This window comes from Zea mays, chromosome 6, assembly GCF_902167145.1.
Source record: "Zea mays cultivar B73 chromosome 6, Zm-B73-REFERENCE-NAM-5.0, whole genome shotgun sequence".
NCBI lineage: Eukaryota > Viridiplantae > Streptophyta > Magnoliopsida > Poales > Poaceae > Zea > Zea mays.
The window spans coordinates 59,190,930-59,216,572 of record NC_050101.1 but is presented as its reverse complement, the minus strand read 5'-3'; the positions used below and the strand labels follow the sequence as shown (position 1 = coordinate 59,216,572).

The 25,643-nt window shown below is 44.2% G+C and overlaps 1 protein-coding gene across 1 annotated transcript in view; it reads left to right on the top strand.

Moving 5' to 3' along the window:
* Positions 1-2,013: 2,013 nt before the first annotated feature.
* The window catches only part of LOC103631055 (uncharacterized), a 158,664-nt gene continuing 135,034 nt past the window's right edge, over positions 2,014-25,643 (top strand). The window contains 2 exon segments of the mRNA XM_035960278.1: positions 2,014-2,139; positions 2,141-2,618. Of these exon segments, the coding sequence (XP_035816171.1) occupies positions 2,014-2,139; positions 2,141-2,618 (604 nt within the window).

Genomic DNA, 25,643 nt, shown 5'->3' with positions numbered 1-25,643 from the left:
TCCAACTACATGCTCAACTGTTAACAAGAGAGAACTCTCGACCCTCGGCTTACCGATGGTATTGAGAGGACCTGCTCAATGTCAAATGTAGTTCAACAAGTTGGTTTTACTAACTTGTAACTACCCAATGAACAAAGATTGAGTTTAGAGATCGTTTTATCGATTTGCCTAAACTCATTTTGGTTCAACCCACTTAAGGAAGTACTTTCAAGAATCAAGATTAAGTCGGCCAATAACCACCTAATGATCGCTCTAGTCATGCCTCGATTGCCTCACGTGTGCTTTTCTAGCATGTGTGATCAAGTCGAGCCATGATTAGTGCTCGATAAAATGGATTGGTTACAAAGTCCGCATCTACAGATCCCTCCGCTGGTGATTCTCTCGAATCTATACCATCTTTTGTGGACTTGAATTCTCGGGTTAACCACATGTTAACCACGACAGTATTCGACATCCACATCCGTCTCGTGTGCTACGAACTCACTGCGACCACTTGTTGGTAAACCTCCTTCTGCGTGTTTTACCCAAGATGGTGCATCTGATTCTGTTTAGGTAAAATCGCGTATTATCGCTCGCTCAACAGACTCAGATAGTACAGTGTCATCAGAAAAAAAGAGGCAAACTGCACACATGGAACCTTATGTGGTCCTCTGGCAGATATTGTTTCTATTGGTGGACATTTCTGAATTAGCCTAAGGCGATACATGTTATATCCACTAGAGAAACCACATCCTGAGACACTTGCCTTCGCTCAGAACTGCCTTATGATTACCGCTGATATGGATGTGGGTTACATGCTTCTCTACTCTTGAAAGTCTTTCGCTCCGAATCTCGGGACGAGATTCTTTTAAGGGGGGAGGGCTGTAACACCTCATGTGTTTACCGTCTGCTCGACAACGAGTATGGACTTAAGCACGAAATATCAGTGCATAAAACAGATGCTAAATTCTAATTATTTTCGCTATCGCGATTTTTATATATCGCATCTATTTCGTTTGTCGCGAGTGCGACATCGTTTTTATTTTCATCTATCCGGGTTTGTCCTAAATTTTCGTGATATTCGGAACCTAGTTGTTCCGAAAATCGGTGCGTCCGGTGGTTATTTAAAATTCGTCGCTTGCGCGAATACGAATTCGGAAGCTCGAACCACTTGGACGATTTTTATCCTGAACAAATTAATTTGAACTCAACGACTAAAATGTTCGGGACAATATAATTTGTATCGCGCGTTGTCTGAGAAAAATCGTGTGCGAGTTTATAATCCAATTTATTCTTCTGCACGCTGTTTCGAAGACAAAATCGCGTATAAGTTCGCAGATGTTGTTTCGGCTAATTTCGGTCGAATCACGCCGAACAAATTATCAGTGCCGAAATCAGTTTATTTCGGTCTGTCGTTTCTTGCCCGATCCAAAATTTTGGGTATAAATAACAGGTGCAAATTCATTTGAGTCCAAAGTATTCGCCCAATCAAAACCATGTCACGATTACTGTCTACCCCGTATACGTCGCTAAGAAAATTTAGGATCTAAAATATCTGTGATTTTTCGTTTTAAAGAAATTAAAAATCTAAAAAAAGGAAAATATCCCAGGAATCCTTATCCCACGCCGCCTCCTCCCCTTTGATTTTTTTCCCAACCGTACTCTCAGCCATCCACATCCGCTGTGGGATTTTTTTTGCTGCTGCGCGCCCATCTTCTTCTACCTTATCTCCTCGCCGCCGCGCCGCTCAACACAGGGAGAAAAATCCCGCACACCCCTCCCTGCTCTAGTCGCTGAGACCAGTGCCGTCGCTCACCCTCAACCTCCCACGACGCTCGCCTCTCCTCCTGTGCGAGTCCCTGCTCCAGCCGAGCAGCTCGCCAGCCTCTAGTCTTCTTCCATGCGCATGGCTTGCCCCAGCTCGCGGAGCTTCTCTCTGCCGCGCGTGGTCCTCTGTTCCTGTGCGCCCTGCTTTTCTCTCTCCTCCATGGCCACTGAACCGAGCTCCCTCTGCGCGTCGAGTTGAGCTTGCCGATGATGCTTTGGCTGGTCAACCTCTGCTCTAGCTCGCAGTTGCTGCGTTGCCGAGTCCCTGGCCGCCGTGCCCTGTGCGCTTTCCTCCGCTCGCCGGGCTGTACGTTGCTAGGATCGGAAGCACCGTCCTTCATTTGGACAGCAACAGCGTGCACAAAAGCTTTGTTGCTGCTGTTGGAGGCTTCTCGACGAAATATCTAACAAAGGGTTGAAGCTCCAGTGCATCGCCGTCGTTTTGCTATGTCCGGCGTCGTGTTTTTTTTTGCCGGTCATTGGTTTCCTATTCATCACAACGCCGTCGTCCCCGCGTCGCGCCCGGAATTTCGCCGCGCGTCCTGTTTCCTGCTCGCCAACGTGCCCTCTCGGCTCGCTCGGCTTTAATTCCCAATCGCGTCGTCGATTCCGCCGGTCGTTCGTTGTCGCGTCGCGGGTGCAGCTCTATATACGTCACCCTCCTGTGTCGTCGTCGTTCCGCGCGTCAGCAAGAAATCACAAGGATCGGGTGAAGACGAAGCTAGCAGCGCGATATTCCCCAAGCGCTCAACCAATTGCCTTGATCGGAAAATCGCTACCGATCTCGCGTATTCGTGTCATCTGTGGAAGCGGTAAGCTGATAAATTATTCAGAATAGTTCAATCGTTGAATAAATTAATGTGCTAGTGCGGTGCTCATTAAGGTGCTCGATAAATTGCGTAAGTCACGAAACTCTCGTCGACTTCGCAGTTCTTGCGATTATCGAGCCAGATTCAGTTATAGCGAGTTATTTCGCTATTCCGGTCAATTAGTTGAATTAGTGTACCGAGTAGAATTTTAGTAGACATGTATTGATGAAATATTTTAATCACTTATAAAGATGTAGTATAATTTATAAAGCAAGGGATAAGTTTAGAATTTTATTAATTAATTGATAAGTTGTGATTAGGCTAATTGTATTTCATGTGTATAGTTTGTGGTTGGTGATGTTTGCGTTAGGTTCGAGAAGTGTAATTATTGTGCTTAGTCATACGTCGATAACTAGTATTTTCGTATAAAATTATACAACGCCTCGCCGCTAGGTGTTTATTTCACCGTCGTGTAGCCTTATTTAGATTTGTGATATTCTGGTTTATATGCATTCATGTGCATTATGCAAATCATTTAGGTACATTGATTAACCACGAGATGCGGAGAACTTGAGTCAAGTCGACCCCAAGCGTGGACTACTCCGCATGGTGAAGCTGATGGACCAACCTGAAGATGGTTAAATCAAGTGAATGTTCGGTCGAGGGATACTCGTCAAGCGCGCGTCACTAACAAACACTAACATAGTGTTTATTCCAGGCAAGCCCCGGTGCATGCAACCCCTTCCTTGTGTTTTTAAATAATTTTTGCACACTTTAAGTCTAGTGAAATGTGCATTAGGTTTATAGGAGTTGCTTGGAACCCTTTGATGCATTGCCTTCCTTGATATCCATACCTTTATAGATACTTCTAGTGAAGTATCAAAATATGATTTACAAAAAATGCTTAGCCCTGCTTATAGGCAGGTAGAGTTTGTCCTTTGCACTTATGCCTCGCTCAGGGTTATCCTGAGGAAGGGTGGCTTCTACCTGCAAGAATATTTTCCTTGGGAGCATGGTGGGATCTTACTGCAAAGTTCCCTATAATGCTCTTTTCATCCTTAGGAACATGAAACAATCCTAAGGGTGGAAGTACTTAAATCGGGACTTGGGCTAGGAACAGGTGATGTTCCGTCCAGGTTAATTAAGGATTGGATGCGTATGTAGGCCTGATAGATCAAGGACTATCTTAACTAGCCACATGCCCTGGAAATGGGACAGGGTAAGCTTGAACCCGGCTATTCCATACATGAAAAGACAATCGCGCACTGGGAGTGGAGAGATGGCGAGAGTGGCACGTACCCTCCTGGCAAAGGACCGCCTAAAAAGGGTGGTGTGCTCTCGGGTGGCGCGGACCTGTTCATGCAGTGGAGGATCCGTGGGAATGGTAGACATGCAAGGTTTACGAGAAACATATGTCGTGTGGTTAGAGATCCTCAGCTGAGTAAATCGATTCGGATCGCCGTTATATCCCCGGAGAGTGGAGACTTGATCTCCGACCTACAACCTAAGTCAGGATGTGAATCTCATGAATAAAAATGATGTTGTATTGATGAGATGGTGAAAGTAGACCATATGCAAACAGAGTCTATTAATATTTAATTTGGCGTTAAAATATTGGAAGTAAGGACTCACTTTAGTAAGCTATTTCTGCAAAAGTATCTAAGTTGATTCTTGCTAAAGCCTCTCCTTGATTCCCAAATCCAGCATACCCTTGAGAGTCTTTTCTTTAGTCGGGTAAGTCTTGCTGAGTAATTCCATACTCAGGGTTTTATTCCCTGTTGTTTTTCAGGTTCTAACTTTGTGCTGCTTTTGATGGTGTTAAGTGCCGGTGGGCTCGACCTTCTTATATAAGTATAACCCGTCTTTATCTTCTTACTGAGGATGGTCATTTGAGCTAGCATATATTTCAAACTTATACTTTTGTAATCACTCCGATAAAATAATATAAAATTTTTGTAACTTGTAAAATTTGGTAATAAGATTTCCGCTGCAAAAATATTGGTGTGTGTGATTTGTGTTACTTAATCCCGCAGTTCTGGTTGTAAGTGGTTTATCCGGTGTCCTTGGGGCAATCGGACGGATCCTGTTAAGTTATCTGGTGCACATGCATGGCCGTCTGAGGTCTTTGAGACAAGGACTGGTGCATGTGGGCCCGATAACTTGGAGGTTCTGCCACATACCCGATGAGATTGTTGAGGATTTCAGGAGACTTAACCTGGGGATAGTTGCTCATACTGAAGGAGTTACTATTGATGTGGAACCTACTTTGGAGCAAGAGATCCGCAAAGGACAAATTGGTGATGCTAAAATAAAAGAGATCAAGGATCTGATTACTGAAGGTCGAGTTCCGAAATTTACCGAAGATGAGCAGGGCACTGTATGGTTCAAGGACAGGATGTGTGTTCCTGATATTAAAAGCCTTCGAGAGACTATTTTAAAGGAGGCCCATGATTCGGCTTATTCTATTCATCCTGGTAGTACTAAGATGTATCAGGATTTAAAGCGGAAGTATTGGTGGCATGGATTGAAGAGAGATGTAGCTGCACATGTGGCCATGTGCGATGTATGTCAAAGAGTTAAGGCTGAACACCAGAGGCCAGCTGGACTACTGCACCCACTGAAGGTACCCGAGTGGAAGTGGGAAGAGATTGGTATGGATTTCATCACTGGATTGCCTCGCACCCAGAAAGGATATGATGCTATATGGGTGATTGTGGATAGGTTGACTAAAGTGGCTCACTTTATTCCTGTGAAGACTACTTATAAAGGTTCTCAGCTAGCAGAGTTATATATGGTTCGGATTGTGTGTTTACATGGAGTACCAAAGAAGATCATGTCTGATCGAGGTTCTCAGTTTACCTCAAGATTTTGGAGAAGCTTTCATGAGAATATGAGTACAAAGTTGAATTTTAGTACAGCTTATAACCCTTAGACTGATGGACAGACTGAAAGGACTAATCAAGTATTGGAAGATATGTTGAGAGCTTGTGCCCTTCAGCATGGAGGAAGTTGGGATAAAAGTTTACCTTATGCTGAATTCTCATATAATAATAGTTATCAGACCAGTCTGAAGATGTCACCTTTTGAAGCTTTGTATGGGAGGAAGTGCAGGACTCCTATATTGGGATCAGACTGGAGAGAGACAGTTCTTTGGGCCTGAATTGATTCAAGAAGCAGAAGAACAAGTCCGTATAATTCGAGAGAATTTGAGAGTGGCTCAAACTAGGCAAAAGAGTTACGCAGATAATAGAAGAAGACCACTGGAATTTGAAGAAGGAGATTATGTGTACCTCAAGGTGTCACCACTTCGTGGAATGAGGAGATTCAAAGTTAAGGGCAAATTGTCCCCTCGCTATATTGGACCATTCTTGATCTTTAGGCGAGTTGGGGAGATGGCATACCAACTCGAGTTACCCGCTACTTTATCAGATGTGCATAATGTGTTCCACGTATCTCAACTAAAGAAGTGTCTCCGTGTCCCTGAGGAACAGTTACCCATGGAAGAGCTCAGTGCTCAAGGTGATTTGACTTACACGGAGTACCCGATCAAGATTTTGGATACTTTGACTAGAGTTACAAGAAATAAGGTGATAAAGATGTGCAAAGTCCAATGGAGTCACCACGGTGAAGATGAAGCAACTTGGAAAAGAGAAGAAGAGCTTCGTATAGATTTTCCCCACCTTTTCCCTAGATCTTCTTAATCTCGAGGACGAGATTATTTTTAAGGGGGGTAGGATTTGTAGTACCCAATTTGTAATTTGTTAGAGAAAATGTAAATGGTAAAATAGAGAAGAGCTCAAGATTTTTTTTGTGATCTATACCTATCATCACATGTGAACACCTCATTTAAAATAAATAATCAATAAAAGACACTCAAATAAATTATGCATCATGCTGGGATTTTCTTTTGTGTGCACATTGTGACAAAATAAAATAATAAATGTGACAAGAAAAATAATAAAGTCCCAAGGTGGAATTTAGAACATAAAGGAAATTATATAAGTAAGAAAAAAATATATATGAAGATAAAGATAAAAATAATACAGATATAAAAATATCTTCAATTTGGTACTGCTTATGGCACAAAATAATATGAGGATAAAAGTTTGTCACAAGTTTGAATTTAAACTAGGATTGAAATTTGAATTGGAAAGGGAGAAAAGGGAATAAAAAAATAAAATGAAAATGGCAAAACCGCGCTTGGGCTGGTTTACCTCGGTTCTGGCCCACTCCACCTCATCCGCGCGGCCCACCAGCGCGCACCCACCCGCGCTGACGCGGGGGACCCATAGGTCAGACGCTCTCCCCATTCCACGTCGCGCGCCTCTCTCCTCCGTTCTCTCTTTCACCTACATGTGGGCCCATCGGTCGGTCGTCTTCCTCACGCAGATTTCGCTCCGGGGACGGAGCTAATGACTCGGACCTCATCAACCTCCCGACCGATTCGGCCGCGGCTGTTGCGCCGTCGCCACGACCTACAAAACCGTGCCCCGCCTCCTATTCAACCGCCTCGCTTCGTCGCCAGAGAATCCGTGACACCGAGAAGGAGAGGGAGAGCCAAGAAATTGGAGATTGACCGCTGCCGCCGTGGAAGCTCAACCACGACGTTATCTAGGGGCCGAATTCAAGCCGGGGAGGTGCGAGTGGCCCCGTGGGATGATCTATTCTCAACAATTGCGCGCAGGAGGCGGAAGATCGTGGGCAATCCCACGCCGGGGACATCAAGCTGCCGCGGGTCCGCCTATCGCCGTGGACCTCACCACTACCCCCGCGGAAAGCCGGTAAGAACCTCCTCTGGCTGTTCGCATCGCTATACACATGGCAGGGACGTATTCAATTGGGGAAGTTGGGGCTAGGGGCGTGGGTTGGGGAAGCTCGTCGGCGTTTCCGCCGCGGTGGCCGCTCCCTTCGGTGGCCGCGGGATGGAGCTGGGAGATGCAGTGGCCACCGTCCGTAGTTTGATGAACGGTATAGATCAACCTGGGTAATAACCATTCGCTGGGGCAATCTGAACCGTAGGATTGTAAACGAATGGACTAGATTAGGTCAGTGCTTTCGCCTTCAAGTCGTTCGATCCGGCCCCTTGGATCAAGATCCGGCGGTTTGCGTGGCGTACCGGTTCGGGTGCGTGCTCGATCTAATCTGGGGCGTGCAAAATTGATCCAACGGCTAGGGATTCAGGATACCCCTTCGCGGGTCACTTTTGTTAAAGAGTCCTCGGACTTTCTAGATTTTAAACCCGCCGTCCTATGCGCTGTTCCCTGTGCCTTAGAATTATTACTCTGAGCCCCCTGCGCTTCCCAGGAATTGAGGCCTAGTTCAGGGTTGATTTAAAATTGAATAAATGAATTGAAAATAGAATTTTAATATGAAAATAACCACTAGAACTTGATAAATTCATAGAAAATCCATTTTTAGTCCAAATTGAGCCATTCCACTTTCTAAAATTTTGTAATATTATTCTCTACCATGTAGAGTCTCTGTTGTGGCATGAAAACAATAAGAGAATTAATTTCTCATTTAATCCTATTTTAAACACATAAAACCTTTGAAAATCCATAACTTAAAATCTATAACTCGAAAAATTATGATTCCTGTTCCTAGGATTTTATTTTAATGCGTAGATTATTACTGTGTATTTTGTATATATGTTTGGTGTAATGTTAATTTCTCTATATGCACTGTGCTTGTTTGTATTGTGGCGAGTAGAAGAGCCTGTTGCTGAGGATCCTGGTGAGCAGCAGGTTGAAGTAGCTGAGCAGGAGCTCATTGAAGGCAAGTTGTGCCCTTGACCACTTTTTACCCAATAATGTTCTTTAATATCATTTATCCATGCATAGGTTAATTTTGATGGGACCCAATAGGATACCCTAGATTGTTTATCTCATTACCTTGTTTACCCCTGAATCACTTGGGTAGTTTGCTATTGCTTTACATGGTTTTGGGATAATAATTTATCATATCTATGTTCCAATTCTTTTGTTATTCTATTTATGTTCATGTTAAGATCATTAATGTTAATTGGAACATAGAGCTTAACTTGAGAACCACGTGCCACCACAAGGGTTTAATTGGACGCCCTTGGCTGACTAATTAGGAAAGCTAGTGGAAGACTACCTTACCCGAAAGGGGCAAGGGCAGTAGGGGAGTGGTCAGTGTAGGGAGGTCCTTGGTTGATTTTGCTGCGATGGCGGTCAGACAAGAACCCTGCATTGGAGCTTCCTATAAACTGTAGCGGGTTTTCGGAAGCTAGTGGAACTTTGTAAAGGCCTCGTAGTGTTGCTCTGCCGCGCTTCCTAGGTAGAGGTGTATGGGATTCGCGACCCCTTGGCAGATGGGTAGCATGACTTGTGGGTAAAGGGTACAACCTCTGCAGAGTGTAAAACTGGTATACTAGCCGAGCTCACGGTCATGAGCAGCTCAGGACTCTCTGATGATTAAATAAGGGAACCTAAACTCAATTTGTCATTTGCATTTGCATGGGTTTATTATTAATTTTGTTCTATTACTTTATTATGGTTTGGTATTCACTTACACTTAGTAACTGCTAATAAAAGTTTGACCAACTACTTAAAAGCAATGCTCAACTTTAACCCCTATTGTTGATAAGCCTTACACTTCATGATCTCCCACCTTTGGCGAGTTCATGTCACATTATTCCCCACAACTTGTTGAGCTATGATCATGTGTGAGCTCACCCTTGCTGTCTCACACCCCCCCACAGGAGAAGAGCAGGTGGTTCAGGAGGAGCCACAAGGCGAGGAGTATGATCTGATCTAGGTGGCGTTTCTCAGTTGACATTGGCGCCGACGATCCTTAGTTCGTTTTATATTTATCTTTTATTTTTAATAAGTCTTCCGCTATGTAATAAATACTCTGATGTTTTATGACATTTATCTCTATACACTCTGTTATTATATATGTTGTCTTCTTGGCGCATGTATGAGATGCACCTGGCTTTGTTCCTTATAGCCGGGTGTGACAGCTCAAAACCTCTGGCACTGTTGGGGGCCTTCGGCTTCCGAAGGTCCTCAAAAACATGATTTGACAATGTTTTCCAAGTGAAATATGTGAACAGGTATCTTCAGAATCGGGTTATGAGTATACAAGAATACGGTCAGGATGAAGCTTGAGTGAGACGGAAGGCGATTATGACGAAGGATAAGATGATCACGAAGCTATGCGCAGAAAAGCTTCGGCATGACAGCAGAAAAGGGGAACCGACTTAAAGATGAAAAGGCAAATTAGACCCCGAAGAATTACTATAGAGTTATTGATAAATGTAAAGGGCATTAATGTAATTCTACACGGGTTGCGTCCGTTGCCTATAAATAGATGAGTAGTACTCCCGTACTGTTCACGCTGACTTGGCATTCGCTTTTCGCATCACGCCTGTACCTTTATTTTCCGTCAATCCGAAGGTACTTTTATAATTTGTTATTCTGAATATGATAATGAAAATAAAAATAAGTTGATGATAATATCTATATTATTCCTTGTATTCCGTATATGAATTCTTCCTTATCATCTATCGAGCTTACGAAGGTTTCTTCCTTCATAACCTTCGTCCGGAATTCATTATATCCGAAGGGATATAATGTCTTGAAGAACGAAGGACTTTTATATTTAACACCTTTTATGTTGTCTTGTTCTTAACTCTTAGCATTTGAGAACAAGTCCCCAACATTGGCGCCCACCTCCGGTGAACTCACTTCCATTTTTTGAGTTTTGAACACCTTCGGCAAGCATCACCTTCGTCATGCTGCCGAAGAAAGCTTCAGCAACAGTGGCTGCCGCTCTGCAGCCATTGGATCCCAATCAGGATGTCCTTTCTCTCAGGGAGGCACGAAGCCAGAAGAGGAAGGCCACCAGCCCAACGCCTCCGGAGGACGACTTGGATCAAGAAATCCAAAACTTGGAGATGCTCCATCAATAGGTTCAACGGAAGAAGGAAAAGATGGCTCATCTAGCTGACCTGCAAAGGCAGATAGACGAAGCCTCTGAAGAAGTTCGTCATCTTGCTCAAGATGACCAGAACCGAAGGCCTCCGCATAGAGAGCTTCATCAGGAGGGCTTCTACAACGAGGACGACTGGTATGAAGATTTCCATCATGGAAATTTTGCTTTTGATGATACTTCTCCTCTGTCAATAGAATTGCAGGCTACACCTTGGCCCTAGTCTTACAAGCCACCCCAGCTCCCCATGTACGACGGTCATTCAGACCCGAAGCAATTCTTGATGAGTTATGAAGCAACCATATCTTCGTATGGTGGCAATACTGCAGTCATGGCAAAGTCTTTTGTCATGGCTGTCAAGAGTGTTGCACAAACCTGGTACTCCTCTCTTCGGCCAGGAACAATCACCTCATGGCAAAAGCTGAAGGACATGCTGATAACCAGCTTCCAAGGGTTTCAAACGAAGCCGGTCACTGCTCAAGCTTTATTCCAGTGCACCCAGGACCACGAAGAATACCTTCAGGCGTATGTCCGAAGGTTCCTGCGTCTAAGGGCACAAGCACCAACAGTGCCCAATGAAATTGTCATTGAGGCCATGATTAAGGGGCTTCGACCGGGACCTTCAGCTCAATACTTTGCCAGGAAGCCTCCTCAAACTTTGGAGAAGCTACTCCAAAAGATGGACGAGTATATTCGAGCTGATAATGACTTCCGCCAAAGAAGGGAGGAAGCATACAGGTTCTCTGAAATGACCAGGGGCTTCGGAGGAAGATTCCATCCGAAGCACGTCAGGTCAATTCACAACTCTACTCAGAGTGATGATAGAGGGAGTCAACAGCAAAGGCCACAGTACTTCTCGCAAGCTTTGGGGCAGCAGCAAAGCTTTTTCCGGCCGCCAGCTCCAAGGGGCAGAGGCGCTAGGGGCTTCGGAGGAAGATTTGGGGATCAGCCAAGGAAAATTTATTGTCTATTCTGTGGTGAGGACAAGGGCCATACCACCAAGATGTGCCATGTTACCATCCAAAAGCAAAAGGAGATAGCAGAAGCTGCAGCGCAACAGAGTCAGCCGAAGCAAGTCATGCATACTGCTTCGTACCATTCGCCTTACATTCCAGAATATGTAGGCAACCACCCTGCAGCTTCTGTTGCTTCGGCAAGCCAACCCCAAGCATCTTGGCAACAGCCTCCACCTCCACCACAAACACAATGAGGCCAGCAGCCAGAAGGGAGTCAACACATTCATCTTCAACGGAACTTCAGAGAAGAGTCTAAAGCTCGCACAGTCAATAGCACTGTGCTAGAGTCGAAGCATATTTACTGACAAATATCCTACCCCAACAGCAGTTTTTCGCATTCAGTATTATTTTCTTTTTAATAAGGAACAATTATGGGAGGCTTAAGTGTTTTTTGTCGTTTCTAATCTCTTGTAACAGTTTCGCTTTTTTACCATAATGAAAATATATCTTCTCCATAGGCTTAAGTTGTCGAAGCATAAGAATTTATGGTGGTAAGGAGGACCTTCAGATTATCAAAAATTTTGTTCTAAGGAACGCAGCGTAATTGTTTACGAAGCAACAAAAAGTCGTTCCTAAGGGAGCGCAGTGTAAGTTTTCTGCTCAAAAGTCGTTCCGAAGGGAATGCAGAGCTTACAGTGAAAAATAAACGCTGATTCCGCTGAAAGTAAAAGGCGAAGAAGATCCTAAGGGAGGCTTACAGCGAAAAATAAACGCTGATTCCGCTGAAAGTAAAAGGCGAAGAAGCTCCTAAGGGAGGCTTACAGCGAAAAATAAACGCTGATTCCGCTGAAAGTAAAAGGCGAAGAAGCTCCCAAGGGAGGCTTACAGTGAAAAGTAAACGCTGATTCCGCTGAAAGTAAAAGGCGAAGAAGCTCCTAAGGGAGGCTTGCAGTGAAAAAACATCGACCTTCGGCAAATATCATTTTGCATAACATCACATCATTACATCATTTGCATAACATAACATCATACATCATATTGCATCAATAACGCAAGAAGGGGGTCTCAGCATTGATATTCGAAAACTGTTTGGAAGAAATAGCGACAAGGCACAAAAAATAGCTATTGAAGAGTTATACCTTCGTCAAATTCTGAAATGGAAAGATCTATTGGTTATTGATTTTACGAGGATTGGTTACTGATCTTATGAGAACACGGATATTGTTTACGAAGCATGAAAAGAAGGGAAGGTGTTTTTTCGTCGAAGGCTCAAAAATGGTATGTATAAGAAGTTTCATGCATCGTAAAAAATAAAACCATAAACAGCTAATATATTACATTCAAAGTTACAAAATATTACACATGTTTCTCAACAAATGTTACATTCTAAATGTTTTTACAATAACATTTAGTCTTCCCTTAGAACTATTTCTGCAGCCTTGTTTAGTAGCTGATCAACAACTTTATCCATGATGGCTTCGGCCATTTTTCTAATTTCGTCATCCCCCTTCGCGGGGGATCCGCCGATGGTTCGGTAGGCTCTGAGGGAGGAGAAAGTACGGCTTTATTACAAAACGTAGGCAAGTCTGAAATTAAAAATTACAACAAAGAGCCAAAAACCACTAGTCAGTACCTAATTGCGCTTCGGGATCCGCACTTTTTTCAGTAGCCTCTGCTACTTTCCTAGCGTCATGAATGCCTTTCTCGCTTTTCCTAATAATTTCTTGCGCCATTTCCTGACCACCATTGTCTCAGATGTCGGTGAAAATTTTTCCACCGACCAGGCTTGCTTCGGCCGAGGGATCTTTTATATCTTCAGAGGATAAGGCGGCTTCGGATTGTGCCAAGAATTTCACATGCTCACAGTCTTTCCTCTCCAAAATGGTAGCAATCCCCCTGGCACCCGAAAAGGCACATATGTCTTCGCGGCTATTCAAAATTTCTTCAAAGGCCTCAGCCTCGTGGCTGATCCATTCGATTGGGCCTTCGGGGTCACCCCTTGGTGATGCGGACATCAACACCAACACGAGCACATCTACACCAGCAGCACCTTCTCCAGCCCAGGCGCCACCCCTTCCACCTGGGCCAGTGACTCGGGCCCGTGCAAGAGAATTGAACTACATCATGTTGTTAAAGAACGAAGGCCCGGAAGAATAGACGACCAGCCCAATTGCGGCCCATAATGGACGACCTAGGGTTGGCCGCCCCTAGGGGCTGCGCCCCCTCTCTATTTATTCAGGAGCTGCGCCTCCTTTATTTCCGGAGTTTTGTTTTACGTTAGCCTTAGCTACTCTCGAACACGCGCAAATCTGCGCTGTCTTCGTGTATTCAGAACTCCACCCTCGAGTAATAGATTAGATTGCTCGCATCTTGTTCTTGTTCGTTCTTCGATTGCGCACAGGAAACGATCTTCGTGATCAGGCCGATCTCGCATCAGCAAGGTCGGTAACCACAAGGAGTTGGTTCAGCGATTGCATTGGCGCCTCGGGCTTGCTCGTCGTAGTCGGATCGCAAGGGTCATCTTCCGACAAATCGGAATTATCTCTACTCGCCGAAAGATCGGGCACCTCAGCTTCATCAATTGGTATCAGATTTCCAGGTTGATCGGTGAGTTTATCGAGCGTTTTTTTTCCTACAGTCCACAAAACCGCATAAAAATTCAGGTTAGATCTTATCCCAGCACCCTTTTGAGCCTCGCACCTTCTTTCAATAATCTGCATTGTTGAATTTGTGTGCTTTCGCGTCATTTGTTGCTGGTTGCATTGTGTTCTTCCACCATTCAAACCCTAGCGCCGCCACCATCTCCCGTTTGATCACGCCACAAACCGAGTCAACATTGTTTCCTTGTTTTTCTCCTTCGGTTACGTCAAAAAAAAACAGAAAAAACAAACCGAGTCAACGGCCGTTTCCTTGATTTTCTCCTTCGGTTACAAAAAAAAAACAAACCGAGTCAACGACCGCTTCCTTGTTTTTCTCCTTCGGTTACATCAAAAAAAAACAGAAACAAAAAAAAAGAAAACGAAGGAGAAAGGATGCGTTTGTTTCATCCCGGTCGTTTTTAAAACATAACTTGAGGAACCTTCCGTAAACCGGGCATAACTTTTCGCTCGGGTGTCCAAAAAATCTGAAATTTTTACAGGAGCTAGTTGACATCATTCTGAGGCCGGCCAAACTCACCTACGGTCTGTTTGGGGTTCGACAAAATTGTCAAAAAAATTCAGGAAAATTAAGAAAAAAATCCGTCAAAGTTCTCGCACGCTTTTCAGAGAACTTCCTGATTTTCTGTAGACCACATCTGATATCTGTTTTAGGTGAAACTTCGTGTAGCTTCTATCTTGTTGCTTCTTGTGCTGAGAAAAATATCAAAAAAATCATACAAAAAAGAAAAACAAAATCACCTGTGATTTCTACTAGTGCCTTTTTGGCATCACTAGTACAATATTTACGGTACTGCCATTCTGCTAGTTCCATCCATCCTTTGCACCTGTGGCCAGCAATATAGTTTCGTGTTTTGCACTATAATTCAACTTTGCATTATTGTTTGATCGTGCTAATCCTTGACTTGAGTGCAGCCTACCCACAACTCCACATATTTCTCCGACGAGCAGGTTTCTGTTTCTCCACGCAATCGCTCATCCAATCTTTCACCGGTTCCACCTGTTGGTTGCAGTTCACCACTGTGGCTTGGTAAGAACGGATAAGAACTTGATAACAGCACTAGTGTGAGCGCCTTGTGAGCAGTACACCCCTGTTTTTGTCGTTGGTTTTTCTCTTTTTGGTGTTTGCGCTAACTACGGCAGGAGCACAAGACATGGTGGATGCCCAGTTGCAGGAAGTAAGGGGACAAGTTGATGGACTTGCTGCTGACATTAGGACGATGCATGAACGGCTTGATTCAACGATCACTTCGACGACCGAGCGTTTCAACCAACTTGACCTTGCTCAAACGGCGACTCGCACCACACTCGACACCATCCTGGCACGCCTTGATGCACTGACCACAAAGATGGAGCAGGAATACGGCGGTGACACTGAGCAGGATGATGGAGATCGCCGTGGTCGTGCACGTCGTGTGGTTCGTCATCCCCCTAATGACTTATTTTCTAAGATTAAATTTAAAATTCCATCTTTTAATGGTAAATATGATCCTGCTGCATATCTTGATTGGGAATTAGAGGTAGAACAAAAATTTTCATGCCATGATATTCCTGCTAATAGCCAAGTGAAGGCTGCCATTAGTGAATTTACTGATTTTGCTTTAATTTGGTGGCGTGAGTATAAACAAAAACTTCCCATTAACAGTGTCATTACTTGGACCCAATTAAAAACTGCCATGCGCCACAGATTTGTTCCTTCCTATTATGCTCGTGATTTGCTTAACAAAATGCAGCGTTTTCAACAAGGTTCACAGTCTGTTGAGGATTATTACCAGGAGTTACAAAAGGGTATGCTTCGTTGTGGTTTAGTTGAGTCGGATGACGCTGCTATGGCGCGTTTTCGTGGTGGTTTGAACAGGGAAATTCAGGATATACTCGATTATAAGGATTATTTTGATATAACCACATTGTTTGAATATGCTTGCAAAGCTGAACGTGAAGTGCAGGGACGACGATCAAAGACATATACTAACTCTCTTGCAGGCCGGGGTCCAACACACAACTCAACTCCTTCCAGCCCTGCACCTTCTACGCCTAGCACTACATCGCGCACAGGGACGACCAAGCCAGTGGCGCCCCCTGCCAAAGGCGCCGCTTCTTCCACAGGACGTACACGGGATATTCAGTGCCATCGTTGTAGAGGGTTTGGGCATATGATTCGGGACTGCCCAAACAAGCGTACCTTGCTTATACGTGACAATGGTGAGTACTCTTCAGCCAGTGATTCTGAGGAAACTAGTCATGCTATGATTGCCACTAACCATGCAGAAAATGAGGAAGTCCACGTTGATCCTATCGACGCCGATAGGTATGAGAGTCTTGTTGTGCAGCGTGTTCTCAGCACACAGGTTGCCCAGGCCGAAAAAAATCAGCGACACACTCTATTCCATACCAAGGGCGTCGTGCACGAACGGTCGATTCGCATCATCATCGATAGTGGCAGCTGCAACAATTTGGCAAGTACAGCGTTGGTAGAGAAATTATCCTTGCCCACTCGCACACATCCACATCCGTATCACATTCAATGGCTTAATGATGGTGGTAAAATAAAGGTAACACGTTCGGTACGTGTCCCCTTTTCGCTGGGTTCTTATTCTGATTATGCTGATTGCGATGTTATTCCTATGGAAGCATGCTCTTTGTTATTAGGTCGACCTTGGCAATATGATACTGATAGTTTACATCATGGTCGTTCAAATCATTATTCTTTCATGTTTAAAGGCCAGAAAATAATTATACATCCAATGACCCCTGACCAAATTTTGAAAGATGATCTTACTAGGGCTGCTAAAACTGCACAACAAGTCAAATCGACATCAGCCGCACCTATTAAATCTGAAATCAAGTTGCACTCTCCTGTTTTACTTGCTACACGTGCTGATTTTGATGATCTCCATGAAGATCATATGCCCTGTTATGCACTTGTATGCTCGCGAATGCTTGTTCCGCTTGATGATGCACCGTCTTTGGATATACCCCCTGCTGTTGTTAACCTTTTGCAGGAGTATGCTGATGTTTATCCTACGGACTTACCACCGGGTCTTCCTCCCCTCCGTTGCATTGAGCATCAGATCGATCTCATCCCCGGCGCTTCTCTTCCTAACCGCGCCCCGTACCGTACAAATCCAGATGAGACGAAGGAGATCCAGCGCCAGGTGTAGACACTGCTTGATAAGGGTTACATTCGTGAGTCTCTTAGCCCTTGCTCGGTTCCTGTTTTACTCGTCCCAAAGAAAGATGGGTCATGGCGTATGTGCGTAGATTGTCGTGCTATTAATAACATCACAGTTCGTTATCGATATCCTATTCCACGCCTTGATGATATGCTAGATGAGCTTAGTGGTGCCGTTATTTTTTCTAAGGTTGATTTGTGTAGCGGTTACCATCAGATTAGAATGAAACTCGGTGATGAATGGAAAACGGCTTTTAAAACGAAATTTGGTTTATATGAATGGTTGGTTATGCCATTTGGATTGACTAATGCTCCCAGCACCTTTATGCGTTTAATGAACGAAGTTCTACGGGCCTTCATAGGTTTGTTTGTTGTTGTTTATTTCGATGATATCCTTATTTACAGCAAGTCTATAGAGGAGCATTTAGAACATTTGCGTGCTGTTTTTGACGCTTTGCGTGCTGCTCGCTTGTTTGGTAACATGGAAAAGTGCACATTTTGCACGCAACGTGTCTCGTTTCTTGGTTATGTGGTTACTCCGCAGGGCATTGAGGTGGATAGCAGCAAGATTGCTGCCATTCGGGAGTGGCCTACACCGACGACGGTCACACAAATTCGGAGCTTTCTTGGACTTGCCGGTTTCTACCGCAGATTTGTTCGTGATTTTAGCTCCATTGCAGCGCCTCTACATGAGCTTACAAAGAAAGATGTGCCGTTTGCTTGGAGTGATTCGCAGGAGGTAGCGTTCAGCACTTTGAAAGATAAGTTAACCCAAGCTCCCCTATTGCAATTGCCTGATTTTAATAAAGTGTTTGAGCTTGAATGCGATGCTAGTGGTATTGGGCTAGGTGCTGTTTTGTTACAAGAAGGAAAACCAGTTGCTTATTTTAGTGAAAAATTAAGCGGTGCTAGTCTGAAATATTCTACTTATGATAAGGAGCTTTACGCTTTAGTGCGCACTTTGCATACATGGCAGCACTATCTTTGGCATCGTGAGTTTATAATCCATTCTGATCATGAGGCTTTAAAACATATTCGTACCCAAACAAATCTGAACCGTCGTCATGCTAAATGGGTAGAATTCATTGAGTCCTTTCCTTACATTATTAAACACAAGAACGGGAAGGACAATGTTATTGCTGATGCTTTGTCTCGTCGCTATACCATGCTGTCACAGTTAGATTTTAAAATCTTTGGTTTGGACACTGTGAAGGATCAATATGTTGACGATGCTGATTTTAAAGATGCTTTCGGCCATTGTATTAATGGGAAATCATGGGGCAAATTTCACATACAGGATGGGTTCCTGTTTCGCGCTAACAAGCTGTGTGTTCCAGCTAGCTCGGTTCGTCTTTTGTTGTTACAGGAAGCGCATGGAGGCGGTCTCATGGGGCATTTTGGCGTCTACAAGACACATGAGGTGTTGGCTGCCCACTTCTTTTGGCCTCGGATGCGCGCTGATGTGGAGCGCCTTGTTGCACGCTGCACTACTTGTCAGAAAGCTAAGTCACGGTTGAACAACCATGGTTTGTATATGCCTTTGCCTGTCCCTTCTTCTCCTTGGCTTGATATCTCTATGGACTTTGTTTTGGGCTTGCCTAGAACTAAGAAGGGGAGGGATAGTATTTTTGTGGTTGTTGATAGATTCTCTAAAATGGCTCACTTTATACCTTGTCATAAAACTGATGATGCTAGCATTGTTGCTGAATTGTTCTTTAGAGAAATTATTCGTTTACATGGTATTCCAAAAACAATAGTCTCTGATCGCGATGCTAAGTTTCTAAGCCATTTTTGGAGATCTCTTTGGAATAAATTGGGAACTAAATTGTTGTTTAGCACTACTTGTCACCCTCAGACTGATGGACAAACTGAGGTAGTAAATAGAACTTTATCTACCATGCTTAGGGCTGTTTTAGACAAGAATTTGAGACGTTGGGAGGATTCCTTGCCTCATGTTGAATTTGCTTACAATCATGCCACGCATTCTTCTACAAAGATGTGCCCTTTCCAGATTGTTTATGGTTACATTCCTAGGGCACCTATTGATTTGATTTCACTTAATGCTGCGAACGCCCCACATGTAGATGCTTCTGCACATGTTGAACAAATGATTACCATACATGAACAAACGAAACAGAACATTGCTGCTACTAATACAAAAAATCAGGTTGCTGGTAGTAAAGGAAGAAAACATGTTACTTTTGAACCTGGTGATATGGTTTGGTTGCATTTGAGAAAGGATCGTTTTCCTACTTTGCGCCGTTCTAAATTGATGCCTCGTGCTGCTGGTCCTTTTAAGATACTAACCAAGATTAATGATAATGCTTATACCCTCGACCTACCTGCGGAGTTTGGTGTTTCCACTAGTTTTAATGTTGCAGATTTGAAACCGTATGCGGGAGAAGATGAGGAGTTGCCGTCGAGGACGACTTCAGTTCAAGAAGGGGAGGATGATGCGGACATCAACACCAACACGAGCACATCTACACCAGCAGCACCTTCTCCAGCCCAGGCGCCACCCCTTCCACATGGGCCAGTGACTCGGGCCCGTGCAAGAGAATTGAACTACATCATGTTGTTAAAGAACGAAGGCCCGGAAGAATAGACGACCAGCCCAATTGCGGCCCATAATGGACGACCTAGGGTTGGCCGCCCCTAGGGGCTGCGCCCCCTCTCTATTTATTCAGGAGCTGCGCCTCCTTTATTTCCGGAGTTTTGTTTTACGTTAGCCTTAGCTACTCTCGAACACGCGCAAATCTGCGCTGTCTTCGTGTATTCAGAACTCCACCCTCGAGTAATAGATTAGATTGCTCGCATCTTGTTCTTGTTCGTTCTTCGATTGCGCACAGGAAACGATCTTCGTGATCAGGCCGATCTCGCATCAGCAAGGTCGGTAACCACAGGGAGTTGGTTCAGCGATTGCATTGGCGCCTCGGGCTTGCTCGTCGTAGTCGGATCGCAAGGGTCATCTTCCGACAAATCGGAATTATCTCTACTCGCCGAAAGATCGGGCACCTCAGCTTCATCACTTGGGAAGTTCTCCTCACTTGAGAATGCGCCAACGCTGGCGAAGCTGGTTTTTACTTTTTTAACACATTCCACAGATTTTTCATAGCATCTTTTCTTAGATGCACGAAGCTCTTCAACACTTTTTTCCAAATGGTTGGCCCATTGTTCACTGATTTCTCGTTTTGTTTCTTCAAGTGTGCGTTCCTCTTTAGCTCTGGCTAGTTGTTTTCGGAGATCTTCAATTTCACTCCTCTGAGCCTCAGCTTGAACTTTAAAAGTAGCTTCGTCTTCTTTTATTCTATTTATCAATGAATGCAATATTTTATCTTTTTCAAGACCTTCGTTCCTTAGTTCAATTACTTTGGAACGAAGGTTGCTCAAGGCCATAACACACCCTTCGTCTTCGGCATCTTTTTGGGCCCTGAGGGCATTGCTAAGTATAAGACCCTGCAAAAAAGTTTGGTTTCAATAAGTTCAAACAAATGAAAAATTTTGATTCCAAGACATAATAACAAAAAACCTTATTTTCGCACCTTTAAGCTATTGTACGCCAAGCTGTCGGCTAGATCGTCTTTTGATAACACTGAGAGCCCGTTTTCTAGTATTGGGAATCCGAAGCTCTTGCTCATCTCTCGACAGACAGAAATCTCCTTGTTGTCAGGGAGACAATACAAAAAGTCTTCTTCTCCACTGCCGTTGAATATCAACGCCCCTTTGGATATTTCAGCTTTTGAGCGTAAAACTGGGCCTCTTGCTTTTCTTTTTCAGTCAAATTTTTCCCCGAAGCATGACGTAAAATATAATCGAAGGCTTCGGAAGATGCTTCGGGGGCGGCAGTACCAGTTTCTTTAGCCGAAATTTGTTCTGCTGTTTTTGTTTCTTCGGCTTCCAAGGATTTCACCTTGGTGGGCTCTGAAGGCCCAGCTTCAGTCTCAGATTGATGTTTTGAAACTTCGGCATCAAGTGCTTCAATATGCACTTCAGAAGATTCAACAATTTTCTTCGGAGTTGTGCTTGAAGACTTTATTGTCTCCAAAACATCCAACACATTAACCATCCTTTTTCTTTTGGGGGTCACTGCTGGACCCTTTTGGCTTGTTGCTACCTCAATTTTTGATGAAGGACTTAGAACTTCCGATGTTTTTGGTTCTTCAGCCCTCGGTTCTTCTATTTTTTCCGTCGCCGGCACTTCGGCCGACCCTTCAATATTCGGCAGGGGAGTTGGTTCTTTAGCTTCGGTGGCCGAAGAGGTCTCACTGACAAACTCAGGCACTATGGCTGGTTCAATATAACGTGGCCGGTGTGTGAGAACCTTTACCCTTTTCCTCTTCGGCGCCGACTCGTTAGGAGCGGCTGAAGCAGCTTCCTTCGCAGAAGATGTATTCTTTCTTTTTTGACCCCGCGTTGGATAACAGTAGTCGGGGTAGACAAACCCAATTGCATCAAATACTCGGTTGAGTCTCTTCTTCTTTCGGCCTCCGAAGGCCGCTGATAGTGCAGAGTCTTCGGCCTTCGAGTATAATCCAAGCAATTCATCACTTATGGCCTCAATACTTTTTAGCCAGTCATCATCTGGCTCGACGAATTTATCTCCATATTGGAATGTGTATTTTAGCCTAACTAACCCACCTTCGTCAGTTTCTCTAACGGTCTCCTTCGGCATTTCCCACTTTTCTATAAGTGGCCATATTCTGAAGGCAATGTGTTCTTGGACCAAATCCCTTGTCCCAATAAAAGAGCAAACCACGCCGAAGGCTCTCTGGCATTCTTCGGCTGCTTCATTCATTTCCACCTTCGGCCTCCGAAGGCCGAAGCGTTGCCAGATAGGGCGCATAATGATATCTTTAATATCTTCCCGAGTTTTCAAGTCATTCTTCACATAAAACCATTCCGTCATCCAGTCGCCGGGCCACCTCTTTCGAAAGGTTGGCACGGGACAGCTTGACCCAGACCGGGCGTCGAAGCTGTAGCAGCCAAAATTGTTGTGATACTGCTCTTTACCCCAGGGTTTTGTCTCATACAATAGCTCATGTATGTTGCAGAAACTTTTTGCATTTGGTTCTAAACCTTGGCTCCTCACGGCCTAGACGAAGATGCCCATTCTTATGATTGCTTCGGGAGTAAGTTGATGAAGGTAGATTTCAAATATCTTCAGTACTTCCACGACAAAACTGCTCAAGGGAAACCGCAGTCCAGCCTTTAAGAAGCTTCGGAAGATTACGACTTCATTCTCTTCGGGAGTAGGCACAATCTTCTCCCCGTCATCTGCCCTCACAGTAGACATGTCTCGAAAATATCTTCCCCTCATGTTATCAAGATGACTTTGTTTAATGCTCGATTTTCCGAAGACTGTGTGGCTTGGTCGCCAAGGTCGATTTTCGGAGTCTTCACCACCACAATCCACATCATAACTGTCACTGTCACCAGTGTCTTCAGATAAAGCCTCCAAAATCTCCCTAGTAATCTTCTCTATATTGGTCTTTGCTATTGATTGAAGAAAGCCGAGATGCATCTCCTCAGAAAGGCTCAGCTTCGATTCAGCAACAGCTTTCTTATCTTTAGACATCTTCGCAAACGCTGAGAAAGTGCTCTCAAATCCGAAGCTTAAAAATTTAAAAAGCCAAGCAAGTGTTGTTGCGCGCAGGCTAAAAGTCAAGTGAGCAAGAGAAGATGGCAAGAAAGCGTGCCAAATAAACTCGTGGTGAGCTCTTATTTATACACCTAGTGCATTGAAAACTGGAGGGTCCCGCTTGTCAATGACTGTTGCTATTCTAGCAAAGGGAAGGTGTTTTTTCGGACCTTCGGCTTAAAGCCTTCGTCCATGTCGCAATATGAATTTATCGTTCCAGCAAATTAATATTGCGAGGGGCTACTGTTGGGGGCCTTCGGCTTCCGAAGGTCCTCAAAAACTTGATTTGACAATGTTTTCCAAGTGAAATATGTGAACAGGTATCTTCAGAATCGGGTTATGAGTATACAAGAGTACGGTCAGGACGAAGCTTGAGTGAGACGGAAGGCGATTATGACGAAGGATAAGATGATCACGAAGCTATGCGCAGAAAAGCTTCGGTATGACAGCAGAAAAGGGGAACCGACTTAAAGATGAAAAGGCGAATTAGACCCTGAAGAATTCTACACGGGCTGCGTCCCTTGCCTATAAATAGATGAACAGTACTCCCGTACTGTTCACGCTGACTTGGCATTCGCTTTTCGCATCACGCCTATACCTTTATTTTCCGTCAATCCGAAGGTACTTTTATAATTTGTTATTCTGAATATGATAATGAAAATAAAAATAAGTTGATGATAATATCTATATTATTCCTTGTATTCCGTATATGAATTCTTCCTTATCATCTATCGAGCTTACAAAGGTTTCTTCCTTCATAACCTTCGTCCGGAATTCATTATATCCGAAGGGATATAATGTCTTGAAGAATGAAGGACTTTTATATTTAACACCTTTTATGTTGCCTTGTTCTTAACTCTTAGCATTTGAGAACAAGTCCCCAACAGGCACCTTCGTTATTACTTTAGTTTCTGGCCTTTCAGCCTTATCAACCTTTGTTTCAACTACCTTGACTGTAGGCACCTTCGGCATTATAGCCGGCTCTTCAGTCCTCTGCACGGGAGGAATAGTTTCTTTTGTTTTGGCAGAGAGGAGGTCCCTTCGCCAAATTCAGGTATCGCGGCTGGTTCGATGTATCGCGGCCGGTGAGTTAGGACTTTCAACTTTTTTCCCTTCGGCACAGGTTTGTCTGGGGTGGCTGAAGTAGCAGCTTTCCTCTTTTTCCCTTGTCCCCGCAGCAGGTAGCGGTAGTCGGGGTAAACGAAGCCAATAGCATCAAAAACTCTGTTCAATCTCTTCTTTCCCCGACCTCCGAAGGCTGCGGATAGTGCATTATCTTCTGCCTTGGAATATGCTCCAAGCAGTTCATCACTTGTAGCTTCGATGCATTTCAGCCAGCCATCGTTTGGTTCATCGAATTTATCCCCATACCTGAATGTATACTTCAGCCGGACCAGTTCACCTTCGCTAAACTTGGTGATGGTCTCCTTCGCCATTTCCTAGCTTTCTACAAGCGGCCATACTCTGAATGCTATATGCTCTTGAATTAAATCTCTTGTACCAATGAAGAAGCAGACAATACCGAAGGCCTTCTGACACGCTTCAGCGACGTCATCAATTTCGACCTTCGGCTTTCGGAGGCCGAAACGGGACCATATGGGGCACATGATAACTTCCTTAATGTCTTCTCTCGTTGTCAAATCGTTCTTCACATAAAACCATTCTTTCATCCAATCCCCGGACCATCTCTTCCGAAATGTTGGCACTGGGTGGCTTGCACTAGGATGGGCGATAAACCCATAACAACCGAAGTTGTTGTGGTACTGTTCTTTACATATGGCCTTCGTCTCATATAGAAGTTCGTGCATGCTGCAGAAGCATTTCGCGCTTGGCTCTAAGCCTTGGCTCCTTACTGCCCAGACAAAGACTCCCATCCTCAATATGGCTTCGGGGGTCAACTGATGAAGGAAGATTTGGTAGGTTTTCAGCACTTCAACTACAAACCTGCTTAGTGGGAACCGAAGCCCAGCTTTGAAGAAGCTTTGGTAAATCACAACTTCGTTTTCCTCGAGGGCAGGGACGTTGTTGTCTCCACTAGCTCTTACAATAGACATATCCCGAAAATATCTTCCTCTCATGTTCTCAAGGTGACTTTGTTTGATGGTCGATTTTCCGAAAATCGAATGACTTGGCCTCCAAGGCCGATCCTCAGAATCTTCACCCCCGCTTTTCGCATCATAACTATCACTGTCACCAGTATCTTCAGACAGGCCTTCCAGTATCTCCTTAGTAATCTTCTCTATATTTGTTTTTGCCATTGACTCGATAAATCCAGTAATGTAAGGATTCACAGCCTTCTTCTCCTCAAAAAGCTTCTCCTCTTCGGTTAGCTTCGTCTCAGTAGCAACCTTTTTGTCTTGAGACATTTCTCCTTCAGAAATGACAAAAATGTGTCTTTTTAACCGAAGCTCAGAAAGCTTGAAAAACTAGCAAGCGTTAGTCAGCAAGAGCTATGAAATTGAGAAAATAAAGCAAATGGCACAGGCAGTATACCAAATGTGGCTGGTGTGAGTTCTTATTTATATGCTCAGCACGTCCCAAACTGGGGCGTCCTGTCCGTCATTGACTGTTGCTATTCTAGCAAAGGGAATGTGTTTTTTGGACCTTCGGCTTAAGGCCTTCGTCTATGTCGCAGTCTGAATTCGTTAT